The 15,913-nt window shown below is 36.6% G+C and overlaps 1 protein-coding gene across 1 annotated transcript in view; it reads left to right on the top strand.

The window, feature by feature from the left end:
- The window catches only part of LOC5572650 (NADH dehydrogenase [ubiquinone] 1 beta subcomplex subunit 10), a 28,086-nt gene extending 13,344 nt beyond the window's left edge, over positions 1 to 14,742 (top strand). Inside the window, exons 4-5 of the mRNA XM_001654100.2 lie at positions 14,297 to 14,436; positions 14,502 to 14,742. Of these exons, the coding sequence (XP_001654150.1) occupies positions 14,297 to 14,436; positions 14,502 to 14,635 (274 nt within the window). The 3' untranslated portion in view covers positions 14,636 to 14,742. The remainder of the gene's footprint in view (positions 1 to 14,296; positions 14,437 to 14,501) is intronic.
- The last annotated feature ends 1,171 nt before the right edge of the window (positions 14,743 to 15,913 follow it).

The raw sequence follows: 15,913 nt of genomic DNA, 5'->3' as shown, positions 1-15,913 counted from the left end.
CCCCGAAAATTAGTGATGCACTTCAAAAAATTCTTCAAGGAATCTCGCGAATTTGAGCCTAACAGTTTTCAGCTTAACTACTATTATTCCTATTAGTGATTTTTTATTCTTTCAATCATCGGCTGTTCTTTCGATGTTGTATAATGGCAGTGTAAAAGTTTTATTCAATGATTTTCTCTTCTTTGAGTTATAGGCTGTTCTTTCGAGTTGTAACGTTTGAGTTAAAGTTTGAGCGATAGCGGTTAAAAAAATCGACTGACAAAATTGTCTTGAGCGAAATTCAAAGTTGACAGTGACTTCAGACGAGCAACCTTGAAAATATGCCGCTGCATTACTTGTCTGTATTACATCTTGTCAGTATTACAATTTCCAACCAGAGATTTGTCCTTCTTTTAGTTATCGGCTATTCTTTTGGAAGTTGCACTAGCAAAGTGATTGTTGGCATCATAATTATTGACGCTTTCATCAGTGATTTTTTCTTCTTTTATCATAGGCTGTTCTTTAGCGATGTACTTTTGAAATAGTGGTCTGTTTAAAATCAGTTAACATTCTTATCTGACATTTTTCAAACCATAGTCTAGTGCCCTTCTAGAATATGTTCAACTCGCATTGCCTCCAGCAATATAAAAATATAATTATGCATTACCAAATAATATAACGCTTTTGAAAGAGGGCGGGATATGTTTCTAATATTAACATGTCAGCACTATCACCAGTTCGAAAAATGATTTATTACTGTGAACACAACCATTCTCACAAAATCAAGTACACGCCTGTGAGTGAGATTTTGGTTCTCACTTGGCTCATGAAGAATAGCTGTTGATTAAAAGAAGAATAAATGTTTTGATAACAAGAACATGAATTCAAATGAAAATCAAAATTCTATAAAATTGGTATATGGGATTAGTTTGTCGGATCTTCATTTTAAATTTTTCGTGCCAAAAAAAATTCGGGGTTATGGTCTATTCGGGGAAATGGTATTCGGGGTAACGGACTATTCGGGGTAATGGGTTTCGGGGTATTGATTTTCGGGGTACTTGACCATTCGGGGTATTGACTTTCGGGGTGATGGTTTTCGGGGTAATGGTATTCGGGGAAATGTTATAGGATCTTTAAAACAATGGTTCCCAATCTTTTTGAAGTTGCGGCCCCCTTTGAAGATCTACGAACATCTTGCGGACCCCTGATAATAGATGGTCTTGAAATTGAAACTCATTAAAACGAAGTATTTGCCCATATTATAACTCAAATGATATTTGAACATCTCAAAATGGTAAACAAACAAAATGACTGAAACAGCGTGATGTCTACGAATGCTCTCGTCAAGCATCAAAAAGATCAATTAGATCCTTTTCACAAGATTAGTAGATTACCAAAGATCTCAGAGTAAATCAATAGATATTTGCGGCAGACAAACCTAAAAATTGCGCCGTATTTCATGAATTCTGCTATGATCCTCTTCTTCTTCTTCTTTCTGGCGTTACGTCCCCACTGGGACAGAGCCTGCTTCTCAGCTTAGTGTTCTTATGAGCACTTCCACAGTTATTAACTGAGAGCTTACTATGCCAATGACCATTTTTGCATGTGTATATCGTGTGGCAGATACGAAGATACTCTATGCCCTGGGAAGTCGAGAAAATTTCCAACCCGAAAAGATCCTCGACCGGTGGGACTCGAACCCACGACCCTCAGCTTGGTCTTGCTGAATAGCTGCGCGTTTACCGCTACGGCTATCTGGGCTATGATCCTCTGAAAAACTTCAAAAAACTAATGATTAACCTGATATGCGGATTTTGCCAAAATAAAACCGTATAGGGAGCCGGATCCTATTCTTGACACTTTTGATTTACTTTGGCAGTGGGGTTTTTTGAAAACTATATATGCCCACAATATGCGTCGTATTGAAATGCTTCTTATTGCAAAATTTTAGACGATTCTCCCGAGAAAAATCCCTCATGCCAAAGTGAATCATGGAAGTGCCTAAGTAGCTCGGCATCCTACTTGGGAACAAAAATCCTGTCAGCAACTCATCAATGGTATTTGAAGGAGTTGTAGAAAATTTCCTCAGTTATCTACGCAAAAATTTTCGAAAAGGTACGAATATTTCCTCGGATATTTTCCTTCAGGATCTGCTATACATATTTTAAGAGTAAACTATCAACAATTAGAAAATCAATCAGAAACTCTGCTAGAATTGTATTCGAAGTCTACCAATGCTCAAAACTCAGATATCATTCGAAAATCTAATACCCTAATAATCCTTCTGATAAATTTAAGAACATTCCGCCAATGTTTTGAGTGGAAAAAGTGAATAATTTCTGGCCACGAATTTGTTGAGGGATTTTTGGTAAAATCTTGCAAGTAAAAAAAAAAAAAACAAAAAATATGCCACGATGGAAACTCGCTCTGGAATAATATTTAAGCAACAAATGTAAGGAAATACCTGGCTTGCAATCTTTTATTGACATAATGACGTTAAAGGAAATAAGAAATTTTGGAATTCGGTAATATTAAACTCTAGTAAAGCAAGTTAGGTTAGAGACTACTCACATCTATGCATCGATCAAAAAGCACGGCACTTAATTACAATGGCTTCGCGGACCCCCTTAAAAGTATTCACGGCCCCCTGGGGGTCCGCTGACCACCGGTTGGGAAACCCTGGTTTAAAATATTTCATGCCAACGTCTTCTTCTTCTTTTCTTCAAAAAATCTTACCCTTGTAAATGCTAGAGAATTCGGTTTAATGATTAGTCGATTAACGGATCCTTAGGATATGTTTGTACTAATTGATTAATTCTATTCTTTTCATCCACGGTTACTCCCAGGAATGGCTAAAAAAGACCTTCGAGAGTAAATGAAATCCAAATTTGAACTTTACCCATTAATTCCACTAGAGTTTGCATCGTTTGACAGATACGCGTCAATAGAATGGAGGAGTCAATGGCGTTCAATAGCAGTTTCCCGGCGAAGGCAGTTTTCGATATGCTTCGTCTGTTGGAGAGGGTTTCTAGGCCCAACAATCGGCAGCGTTCTCCATATTTCTGGATTATTCCAGAATATAAATCTAAAAGCGTATCTGATAAACCGTCTACCCCAGTTGTCAGTATAGTGGTTATCACGCCCAATGGTATGGGTGCCCTAGTGTAGATGTAGTTGTGAACCTTAGAGGAAAACAATATGCACTCTGTCTCGAAAAACCCCCAGAATCAGGGTGTAAATTTTTCAAATTGGGTAATATTTCCATATGCATTTTGATGAGTCTGGAAAGCGTGTGCAAGTTTCTTTGAGGAAAACAAAAACAAACTGTGTATGACGAGCGTATGCTAGTATACGTGTGTTCAAATGTCACTAAGCTCTATACACGGAGAAAACGGAAAACCCATATTTGAGTATATTTTAACTTACTTTTGAGTTATTTTTCTCTCCCTATTTCATTCGCTCCTTCTATTGTTGTCAGAGAGCGAAGAGCAAAACAACCCAAAAACCGAACCTTAGTGCGTTACCTCAAATTTGAGTAAGTGGCGTAGTACTGGAAGTTGAGTTATTTGATCTGCCGGTTGAGTGAAAAGAACTTAGCCGGTAGGTAGTTTTTCACATGGCTGCAAATGAAAACAACTTCTACCCCATCAACTCAAAAGTAGGTTAACGCACGAACCCACGGAATTGAGTGGAATGAACACACTTTTGAGTACTTCATTTTCTCCGTGTAGGGACACCAAACAATAGATGCTGGCTCTAGGACTAATCGTACCAGCGCTACATAAAGAGCGCCTAATGGCTGGTACGCTGTTCATAAGTACTGTATAAAAGGATAGGACAAGAAACGGTCAAGGAATGGCTCCGCCACCAAAATTATTTGAGTACGGGAAAAAGTTGCCGCTTAATTATTACACAAGTAAAAGTGACATTTCGTTCATACTGGATCAGATGTCAAAATTACTTTGGTAAAAAGGAGAAATTTTACTTGAGCGCTTTTCGTTTCAGGTGCATACCACGCATAAGCAGTAAGGATCTCGAAACTCAGCTGACATCCTAAAGAAAAAGGTTGCTTTTACTATGATCGACGAGTAGTGGTCCGTGAACGATAACTTTGCGTCGATCAGCACTCCTAAGTCTTTTACCACAGGAATCACAATAAAAAACTTTGAATGGTCCGACACATATTTCCTTGACATGATTTAAAGTTGTAAATACTAACATGCTATCGTTTTGCCAATAAATTACAATTACAATTGCAAAACGTGTCGACGTTTTATCAGTCTTATAGAGCTATTTCGAATGAATAAATTATCAAATGCAACAAACACTTTGTATGGTTCGTCACCAGAAGTGTCGACATTTTTTTGTTTAGAAGAATAGAGTAGATGAAAATTATGTACACCCGATTCTGTTTTTGCTAGGTTTTTTTTGTACACGGCCTTGCAAAAAAAGTTTCCATACATTTTTTTACGCCAAAACCTTATTTTTGCAAGAAACGTCGAGAAATGGTGTTACTTTTTTTTGCACGGTACGCATCCCCCGTGCAAAAACAGAATCGGGTTTAATTATCTACTTAAATTGAGGTTACACGAATCGCATCACTTATCAAGGTGAATCCAGATTGTGTAGCTTATGAATCCTTCCCACTAACAAAAACTCCTTCCCGTGACAACCATGAAAATGCAGAGTAACAATGTCACACTAACATTCCTTCTCTTCCCCGATGACCGTAAGGGCGTGGGCCGATATTGACTTTATAATATTTTAATTTCCCAAAATTATACACTGAGGATGGTAAGCTACTCCCAAACTCCGTTTGTTGATTCTTTGTGCAATTTCGATTATTGTGGTCAATCAAGGAGTAGCAACTACGAATTGTACGGTCATCAATGCTCATGCTCATGCTATTTCTGTGTAAGATGAGCAATTCTCGCTGAAGCCAGGCCGCCATCGGCACCCATCGTTAGAATTCCAATTTTATGTCACTAATCGCTAGTTTTCGATAAAACTTAAGGGTGGTCTTTTCTGTTTTCTCAAATTGGTGGACCCCTCGTACGCCAGCTAGCTGAACAGTTTGCGAAAAAGCCCATTTTTTGATAAATCTTGGGTATTTCTTCACGGAATATGTCTCATATTTCGCTTGGAACACATAGCAAACTTAGTGACATCGTATAGAGAAAGGATATAGCTTTCATTTAACCTTGAAAAAATTTTGGCGTCCATTTTGAATTCGGCCGCCATCTTGAATTTTGTTAGAAAAATCGTTTTTTCACCATTAGCGCACCGCTAGTTTTGAGTTCTGAGATCACCATCAGAAAGCTGAGGAAAAATTGCGTAAGATAGGTTACAGAAACTAGGTGAGCAATGGTATTTACCCTATCAAATGAACGATTTTCTAAATCATGTTATACGATTTCGACGTATATGGCGAGTGCAATCAATGCAAACATCATTTTTTGTACAACAAAGAAACAAGTTTTCAACCTTTGGTGTTTTATTCGAGTCGAGTAAAGAATAAGAATATTATTTCTAGTGAAGAAATCTGGCGGCCATGTTGGATTTTGACGCCATCTTGATTTTAGGTAGTAGAATTAATTTTTCACCTTGATAGCACTCAGCATGTCGAATTAAGAGGCTACCAATAAAAAAAGGTTACGTATACTCTTCTTCTTGTTATTCTTCATTTTACTGACGTTACGTCCCTACTGGAACCGAGCCTGATACTCAGCTTTATTAGTTATAAATCCAGGTTATTAAACAGGAATTTTCTTTCTTAATGCGATTTCAGCCAACACGACATATCTTTGAATTCAGTAATAATGAATAAATGAATTCAATAAATGAAAACCGTCAAAAAACATTGATTGTATTAAACAAACATTTTTTTACCCTATGCATTGTTGTTCATTGTATGAAGTTTATAGATTGCGTGTCGGGACATTAGTAAGCCTTGTGGTAATATCTGTAGTTCTAACGTAAAACATTTACAAAAGTGCATTAATTTATAATTAAAGTCTTAAATTTTGAAGCAAAAAACATCCTTGATTTTCTAAGCCATAAAGTATCGTTTTAGTACCGCCCAACATGCATGTGAAAAATAGCGAAATTGAATGATGAGAAGCAGGTTTTGTTCTAATCTGGACGTAATGCAGAAAGGCAGGTGTATGATTTCAAGGTTAGAAAAACTGGCGGCCATCTTGGCTTTCGACGCCATCTTGGTTTTTAGCAGTTGCATGATTTTTTACCATCTCAGTGCTCATCATGTTGAATTATAATGCCTCCATTAAAAAAAAAACAATCAGATTCTATCTTTCTTATCTTATCTCAGCTGTTCAACTGATTATTCATTTGTATCAATGGTTTTAGACCAAATAAATGAAAGAAATAATGCTATTTTACAACTCGAAGATATGCAGAAGAATCATTCAGGCAGCAAATAAGCGTTAAAAATCCTATTTGATAATTTGTTTTTAAAACTAGTTAAGTTGAAGGGCTGGCTCTGTTCCAGTAGGGACGTAACGTGAGGAAAAAGAAGAACAAGAAGAAGAATAAGTGTAACGGTAGCATTGAAATTCAACATGTTGAGTGCTAACAAGGTGAAAACTCATTCTACTACTTAAAACCAAAATGGTGTCAAAATCCAAGATGGCCGCCAGATTTTTTCACTCAAATTAATACTCCTATTCTTCATCTGTCTCAAATAATACACCAACGATTGAAAACTTGTTTCTTTGTTGTACACAAAATTATGTTTGCATTGATTGCACCCGCCATATACGTCAAAATAGTAGAACATGATTTAGAAAATCGTTCATATCATAGGGTAAATACTTTTGCTCACCTAGTTTTTGTAGCCTATCTTACGCAATTTTTCCTCAGCTTTCTGATGGTGATCTCAGAATTCAAAACTAGCGGTGCGCTAATGGTGAAAAATTGATTTTTCTAACAAAATTCAAGATGGTGGCCAAATTCAAAATGGCCGCTAAATTTTTTTCAAGTTTAAATGAAAGCTATATCCTTTCTCTATACGATGCCATTAAGTTTGGTATGTGTTCCAAGGGAAATATGAGACATATCCCGTGAAGAAATACCCAAGATTTATCAAAAAATGGGCTTTTTCGCAAACTGTTCAGCTAGCTGGCGTACGAGGGGTCCACCAATTTGAGAAAACAGAAAGAACCACCCTTAAGTTTTATCGAAAACTAGCGATCAGTGACATAAAATTGGAATTCTAACGATGGGTGCCGATGGCGACCTGGTTTCAGCGAGAATTGCTCAGATACAAATAATTTGAGTGTTACGTCTGCTTGTCTGTAGTACCGTAAAATGGGGTAAAGTTGATCACTTTTGAGCGAATCTGTTCTATAATCCCTAGTAGGATGCATGATTATCATCCACATATTTTTAAAACCTGTACTGGTTGGATGTTTATCGAATTGCACAAACGAATTTTGTTCAAAATGTTATCGTAATAATAAAAACCATTTTTTAGAAATTAAAAAAAGTTGAATTTTTGATACCGCTTCACCCCGATTAATTGATTAATCACTGCGATATGTTTCCTAAAATGAAGAGATATGCTATTTAATAAATTTGGGGTCACTGATTCCGAATCAAGTTCCAAAAATCTTACAACTTGTTTATAAATCGATCAATTTTAGAATTGAATGTTGTGAATTACAGAATACACCACATACACCGCCTAAAAGTATGCAATTTTCATTGAAATAAGTAATCTGCGCACAAAAAGAACATTTTTTTTTCTCTGAAAATGATTTTTTATCCACAATGCAAATTCAAAACTGGGTTCACAGAACATATCTCTAATGTATGAAACAGTTTATTTAAATGGATTCTTTATAAAGCCTTTGAAATAGTTGAATGTTTGGAGTAGAACGCATCAACAGTTAATCAAACATTTCTTAAAAATCTGTTTTTCCATGGTATACTTATCTTGAATGGCAAACCGAAATTAGAAACACCAAGCGCAGCTATCAGGTAATGCGGTATCATAGAAATTATGATAATTGAAAACGCTTGGCAGTTCATACATGTGGGTACGAGAATGATCAACTTCTCCCCACTGATCAACTACACCCCGAATTACGGTACTACATCATCGATTTCAAATTCGTGCCTTAGATAGCTTGAAATTTTGATTTGTAGCTTTAAGGGGACGAATTGTTCTTAAAAGTTCAATTATCATTTATTATCAATCATGATAGGAACTCTTCTAAGATATATTGCCACATGTAGAGTTGTTTGGAAATCCGATCACCATGTTTTTTTTTTGTTTTATTAACTGATTACGCGTGGTACAAATGGATAAATTATTTAGTGAAATTATGAAAAAATCTACGTGCTCAGGTGGGATTCGATCCCACGACTTGTATGCTAGACAAGTGCATTAAAAGCTAAGCTACCGTCAAGACATTGACTTGGATCTATAGTTTATACCTGTCCTTTCTCTGGACACCCCTTATTCTCTGAGAATATGCATATTTCAGCAATGTGATACACTGTGTACAATCTGTATTGCATATGAACTGTTTAACGACGAAAAAGTTCATTTTTTGTTTTAATTGTCCTTTGAAATTTGATTTTTATTTTTTGTTTAATTTCAAAATGGGTTGTAAGCAAGTCGGTGGAAGAATCAAGTTTTCGAGCAAAATAACGAACCTAGAGAAGTTTTTTCTAGCTAGTAAGATTGAGGGAGAGTCCTTTTACCTATCAGAAATATTGACACTCATTAATAATATTGTTTTTACAAAATTACACGAAAGTGTTCATTTTTCTCCCTGATACCTTTTTTGCATCCTTTTTTGACCCAATTTTCAATCTCGTTTTTCAGACAATTGATACTTACTTATTTGGCTTTACATCAATTATCTTGATAAAGCCTCGCCAACAATAATTCGCCAAATCACTCGATTCATGGCCGCTTCTCTCCATCCTCGACTGTGACCCACGCTCTCCAGGTCCTGGTGCACCTGGTCAATCCACCTAGCTCACTGCGCTCCACGCCTTCTTGTTCCGACCGGATTCGTAGCGAACACCATCTTTACAGGGTTGTTGTCCGGCATTCTTGCAACATGCCCTGCCCAGCGTATCCTTCCAGCTTTAGCTACCTTCACGATACTGGGTGCGCCGTAGAGTTGAGCGAGCTCGTGGTTCATCCTTCGCCGCCACACGCCATTCTCCTGTACGCCGCCGAAGATCGTCCTTAGCACTCGGCGTTTGAAAACCCCAAGAGCTTGCAAGTCCTCCTCGAGCATAGTCCACGCCTCATGCCCATAGAGGACTACCGGTCTTATGAGCGTTTTGTACATCGTGCATTTGGTGCGGGGGTGAATCTTTCTTGACCGCAGCTATTTCTGGAGCCCATAGTAGCCGACTTCCGCTGATCATGCGCCTTCGTATTTCCCGACTAACATTGTTGTCAGCCGTCAACAAGGATCCGAGGTAGACGAACTCGTCCACCACCTCGAAGGTATCCCCGTCTATCGTAACGCTGCTTCCTAGGCGGGCCCTGTCGCGCTCAGTTCCGCCGACCAGCATGTACTTTGTTTTCGACGCATTCACCATTAGCCCGACTCTTGTTGCTTCGCGTTTTAGGCGGGTGAACAAATCTGCCACCGTTTCAAATTTTCTCCCAATAATATCCATGTCGTCCGCGAAGCAAACAAATTGTCCGGATCTCGTGAAAATCGTGCCTCGACTGTTAAGTCCGGCTCTCCGCATAACACCTTCAAGCGCAATATTGAACAACAGTCCATCGCCCTGTCGTAGTCCCCGCCGAGACTCGAACGAACTGAACTGCCCATAACTGCATATTTGTAACATTCGACAAAAGTAGGCATTGAGTAAATGGGATACTAAGTTTGTATTTTATTGCAGTATGGGAAGGAACTAAAATTTCAAAAAATCACTGAGAGTTCAAAAGTGCTTATTTGAGGTTAAAATTTTGTACAACTCATATCGCATAATGGGTGAATAGTCAGAAAATAATTCTGATAGAAATTTCGTTGCTACTGCATTATGACGCTTATGTATAATCTCAATGTGACTGTTATGCGGTTACAATTGCCAATGTGACAAAACAACTTGGTATTTTTTTCGAATTTCCTAGAACTATCTCACAGATTTCAGTTAGTTGATCGAAAGTATTTGTCATTTGATAACTCTCCCCGGTATTAACTCGAAATTGTCAAAAATGTCGAATGTGACAAACATGCAGTTATGGGCAGTGAAGTGTTCACCCGAGATCTTCACGCAGTTTTGCACACCGTCCATCGTTGCTCTGATCAATCTTGTGAGCTTCCCGGGAAAGCTGTTCTCGTCCAGACAATTGATGTTATTTTTTTTATCATCAATGAATGCAGCACGTCATACTAATATCAAACAAGGAAACGAGCTGGGTAACTGAATAGTATTGCCATTTAATGATCTTAAAAAAAGCATTCGCTTAATGTGCCCATTATGCCCCTAATCCCCCCTAATGTATTTTGAAAGATGTTTTTCAAAATTTTTTAAAACATTTTTGTAGCAATTTTCGAAAGAAATGAATTCTAGGTGTAATTCCTAGAGAAATTTAATGTGAAATACATGAATGTATTTCTTGAAGCATATTCCTGGAAGACTTCTTAGAAAATCTTCTACAGGAATGTCTTGTAAAATCTTTGGATTTTTTCCTGAAAAAAAAGGAAAGAAAAAACTGCATAAATTTTTCGACGTTTCCTTGGATAATTCTAGATATCATAATCGCATACTATAAGAATCATAACTTGATTCCAATTCAGCAATTATTCTAATCGAGAATGAACCACACCATCTACTGAAAAAACAAAAATGTCGTTGTTACAAGGTTGTTTGGCCCGTGATGAAAATTCTGGCTACGCCCTCGACCATATCTCTAGTACAAACAGAAAATACAAACAATTAAAGTCATAATCATCATCGGCAGCTTGACCGAGATCAATCTTCGGCGTGGTTCAATCTATCCGCGGGACCGCCCACGCATGTTCTTTTTTCTGCGCGATTGGCAGAAAACACGCACATTTCGATGATCGTTCGTTTATGTTCCATAGGTAGATTCACACCCTTCCCTCGCATTTGTGATCCACCCGCTTTTAGTGGGCCATAAACATTTCGTTACTATCTGCTGCTGCTGCAAACTCTAATCACCGACCTCACCGCGCCGAGAAAGCATATTATACAGGAACGAAACGAGCCGAGTATTTATTGGCTGCTGACAGTCTAGATTGCTACAGTGGCCCAATTTCATATTCGTACAGGATACTGACTCCACATCATGTTAGTAAAAAACTATTAAATGAAGTATTGAGCTACAAATACTTTATCCACATTGAAGGTAATAGGTGTCATCTATTGTTTGCCAATCACAAAATGTTTCCATTTACATTCATCTTTGGATTAATAGAAAAGTATTGAATTGATGTCTAAAATTCACCCAATTCCATATTCGTACACCTACCAAAATTCAAACGCACAACGTTCAAAACTAAATTTAGAAGCTCTATTTGATTACTGAAGTGCTTTATTATGATGTTCAGATGTAGTGAAATACATTTGGACAATTTATTAGTGGACATATATAAAATTTAGGTAAAATTATGAGAAATGCCAGTTTTCCAATGATTTTTGCTATAAAATCCAATAATTCGAATAATTACGTTTATTTTTGTCATTGGATCCAATCTATAGATTATACTTGTAAGCTCTGATAGAAATTTAGTTGAAATATATACACTTTACAGAAATCATAAACAGTTTTTATCCCTTTTGAGTTCAGAAAATTGTTGTGCCATAAGTTCAAAACTCTTCTAAAATGATATTTTTAATCAATGTAAACCAAATTTTCATTCTAAACATCTGGTAAATGTTAATTTCAAATTTGTCTGTAAAAATAATTTGAACTACGAACATCGTTTTACAATAAAGTACCCTAAACTACCTTGTACATACCTCCACATAATTGATGTCATCATAATATTCAATTATCTTTGAAATAATATTTAAATTATATTCAAAATAACACCCTATTTTGCAATTTATTGATTTTATAAGAAAAATACAAAATAACTTGAATGAGCAGAAAGCATTGATACACTATTTAATAGAATATATCCTGTTGTTTTTATCATTTTAAAAACACGTTTGTGTTGCGGTTATGGCAATAATATTTATTCTATAAATCTCTATAATCATGTTTGGTAGTAAAATGTAAATTAAAAATGATAATTACGCAATGTTTTGATAGGAACATTAACTATGGATTATGTATATACATTTAGGAGCCAAACATACAGAAATTGACTAAAATTTTTGGTTTTGGATTTGTTATAAATATTATATTAACTAAGATTCAGAAGTATAAGTTGTCGATATCCACTCTTAGCTACTCTAAAACTGATTATAATTTTTTGAAACTTGTGCAATATTCGCAATTATCATTCTTAAGGAAGTGATGATGAAAAAAATGCAATTTATTGTTCGACTTACAGAATATTTTAGCAAAAAACATGGGAAAACTGGTATTTTTATTAAATTTACTTAAGTTTCAAATATATCCGTTTATAAATTTTCCAAATGTATTCTACTGCATCTGAACAACACAACGAAGAGCTTCAGTAGTCATCTAGTCCATTAAAAATTAGTTTTGAATGCTGTATATTTCTTTTTTGTTAGGTGTACGAATATGGAATTGGGTCAATTATAGACACAATCTCAATACTTTTCCATTATTCCAAAGATTTAAGCAAATGAATACAGTTTGTCATTGCCAAACAATAGATGACACCTATAACCTTCATTATTGATAAAGTACATCGAAGTCCATGCACCATTTAACAGTTTTATACCAACTTGATATGAAAACAGTGCCCCGTACGAAAATGAAATTGAGCCACTGTAGACCCCGCATATGATAGGGAGAAGCGAATAAAAGTGCCACCTAAGACATTTCCTAGTTTGAGAATCTGCAATTCGCAGTAGTGCTTAATTAATGTAGAAGAAAATTCAATAAAGATTCATTTCTTCGACTTCTTTTATCCCAACAAGATGCATTTGATCCCATAGTCCCCATTACCTACTAGCCAATTTGGCGATTTACTTCGTAGTAGCAACTGGCCATCTGGATTATTTTGTCTCGTTTGACGGAAGGCGATATAATGTTTAAACAATAAACCGTTCTTGGATAGGTTTCTTCTTATTTCTGGAATAAGGTTTAAACTTAGACTCAGTATATCGTATCGAAAGTGCATCTCCTTGCTTCAATCCAATTTTGAAAAAAAAGCTTTCAGTTTCGCGTTTTTTTTATTAAGTAACTATAGAATTGCTCATAGAAAATTGATCTGAGATGCAGGCTCTTGTCTCAATTGGAACGTAAAAATAGAAAAAGAAAGTAACTGTTCCACTTGGCTCAGAGTACCTCATAGAAACCATCTTGCTGAGTGTCCCGTTTTTCCCTGGAAGCAAGTTTAACGTCATGGGTTTCCAAAGGTCATTTATTATACATCAACAAACATGCCACTTTTAACTCGTCATATTCCGTTGCCAACAAGTTCAAACATTGTATCGTCGCACCATTCAGGAAAATAAGCGAGCTCAAACCAAAACATCGTTACCTTGTCATTAATTTGGTCAAAAAGTTAAATCAATCCAATTTTCGACTGAGTCCAATTAAAGTGAAATCGTGGCGCTAATTTGGAAGCTAATTTTCATCTTCTCAAAGAATATTTTCCTACTGATGCACGATAGCTATCTATACCTAGTCCCATTTGTTTATATTGATTGTCCTTGTCGGTGGTTATAACGCAGAAAGTCAATCAACGTCTGCCCGATCGGATCGAAAGATGGAACGATGTCCATCTTGACTGGTCCATTGACCAGCCAGCCGGCTTGTTTTCGACTTTGAATTGTTTATACATATATTCGTCGAAGTAACAAATCCGCAAACTTTCCACGCTGGCTGAGGCTTATCCTATCCGCCTGTAGAGCATGCTTTCGCTGTTCGCCATCTGGTCTGGGTTGATGGACACAAACGGTTCTAGGACAAAATCAATTGCCTCGTATTTTACATTTCAATGACTCAACCACTTGCAGCTGATTTCTTTAATTGATATTCGTGATAGAAATGAGTCAAGTTAATGCTTCGTATCTATTCAATGGGGAGATTGAATTTATAATTATCAAGCAATAACCGTGCATCAGTCGTCTTGAATCAATTGTTTTTAAAGCAAAAGTATTGTAATTGTATACCACACTAAACATTATACAAATGATCTTTTATTTCCAGAATGGTTGACAACGAGATCTTGAACATTCTTCGCCAGCGTTTTGAGGACTGTGTCATGTATGAACAGCCGGACCATGAACGCAAATGCCGACCACTGTTGGATCAGTATGAAAAGGCTGCCGAGAATTGGTTCATTAAATGTAAGTTGAACCATGCACCCCATCTCCCACCCGTTCCACTTTTATTTCTCTGCCTTTTTTTTCAGACGGTGATCTGGGAGGTTATGCCAACGCCAAAACTGCCTACATGAAGCAGAAGCATCGCATGGTGTGGGAAAGACGCCACGGACCGGTCGGTTCCGGAATGAAGCAATCCGATGATGCTGCCCCCGAACACTAAACCGAATAGGTTCGAGAATGTTACGAAAGAAAGGGCTTGTCGCAGTAGTTGCAGAAATTGGTTATTTCTTATGAAATTGTGTAAATATAAGAACAACTGGAAAAGAACTGTTACGGTCGATTTGAATCGAAATGAAAGAATTTCTGGATTGGGCGGACCCAAATGAGCAACCTAAGAATGCTCATTCCGGCATTGATTTTTCATAAGAGCTTATCTGCATTTACTGATTTCTCTTCATCGTAGCTCTCTTTGCATTATTGCAGAAAACTGATTCACTTTTCGTGTTGTAAGGTAAAGAATCACCATATCACCAACAGTCATATTTCCCTCCTTAGCCATTAATCGCATCACCGACCAAAGATGACTTCCAGATGAGGGATTCCACGGAGGCATGCAAGTCGATTCTGATCGACCATTTCAAAAATATCTGAAACTTTGCACAGTTTTTCAGTTCCATCTAAATCGTCATTTTCCGATATCAAATCTTCAAGTTGAGTCACGACTAACTTTTCAAAAGGGTGTATGTGAAAATGGTTCAAAAATATTCAAAAAGCTGCACAGCAAAAACGGTTCGTTCGATTGTTGGACAACTAAAGAAACAAAGTTATCAAAACCTCATTTTTGTCACAAAAACTCAAATATCTCAAAACCCTATCGGAATACCAACGTAATTTTTTGAGGGAAAACGGTCCATTATATTAGCTATAAAAATTTGGTGATGGTAAGCCAATAAACAAAAAAGTTATGACATTTCAAATATTTCACAAATTTGACACTTAGTGAAAAAAAATTTTTTTTTCATTGTTAATTTTTTTTTTAGGACCGCAGTTTGTTGCTGATTTTTTTGTTAAGGGTACCACATGAGGTTAACAAGTTGTTTTCATGATATTTTATTTAATTATTCATAACTATTATAGCATCTATTAGAAAGTCAGACGCGATCCAGTGTTGTGATCTCAAGTCTTGATAGTGTCATATTTTTTATTGTACGTAACTGAAGAAAAATTCTCTCAATAGTGTTGAAACCTTTTGATAAAAGAAACCTATAAGAAATCTAATATTGAAGACAAAAGCAACAAAAAAAGTTTTCTATACAGGTATACGACTAGTTTACCTGCAAAAAGTTTACCTCGTAGAGAACAAGGCGGGTCTATACCCAGGTAATCTAGTATACGTAAAGCAGGTCGGTTTTCTCGGCGCTGGTTTTCTCCACAAAGTTAAAATCTGACTACACCTGGGTATAGACCCGCCTTGGTAGAGAATAGACTTTGTTAATCA

The sequence above is a fragment of the Aedes aegypti genome, chromosome 2 (genome assembly GCF_002204515.2).
Source record: "Aedes aegypti strain LVP_AGWG chromosome 2, AaegL5.0 Primary Assembly, whole genome shotgun sequence".
NCBI classification, from domain to species: domain Eukaryota; kingdom Metazoa; phylum Arthropoda; class Insecta; order Diptera; family Culicidae; genus Aedes; species Aedes aegypti.
This window is presented reverse-complemented; position numbering and strand designations above follow the sequence as displayed.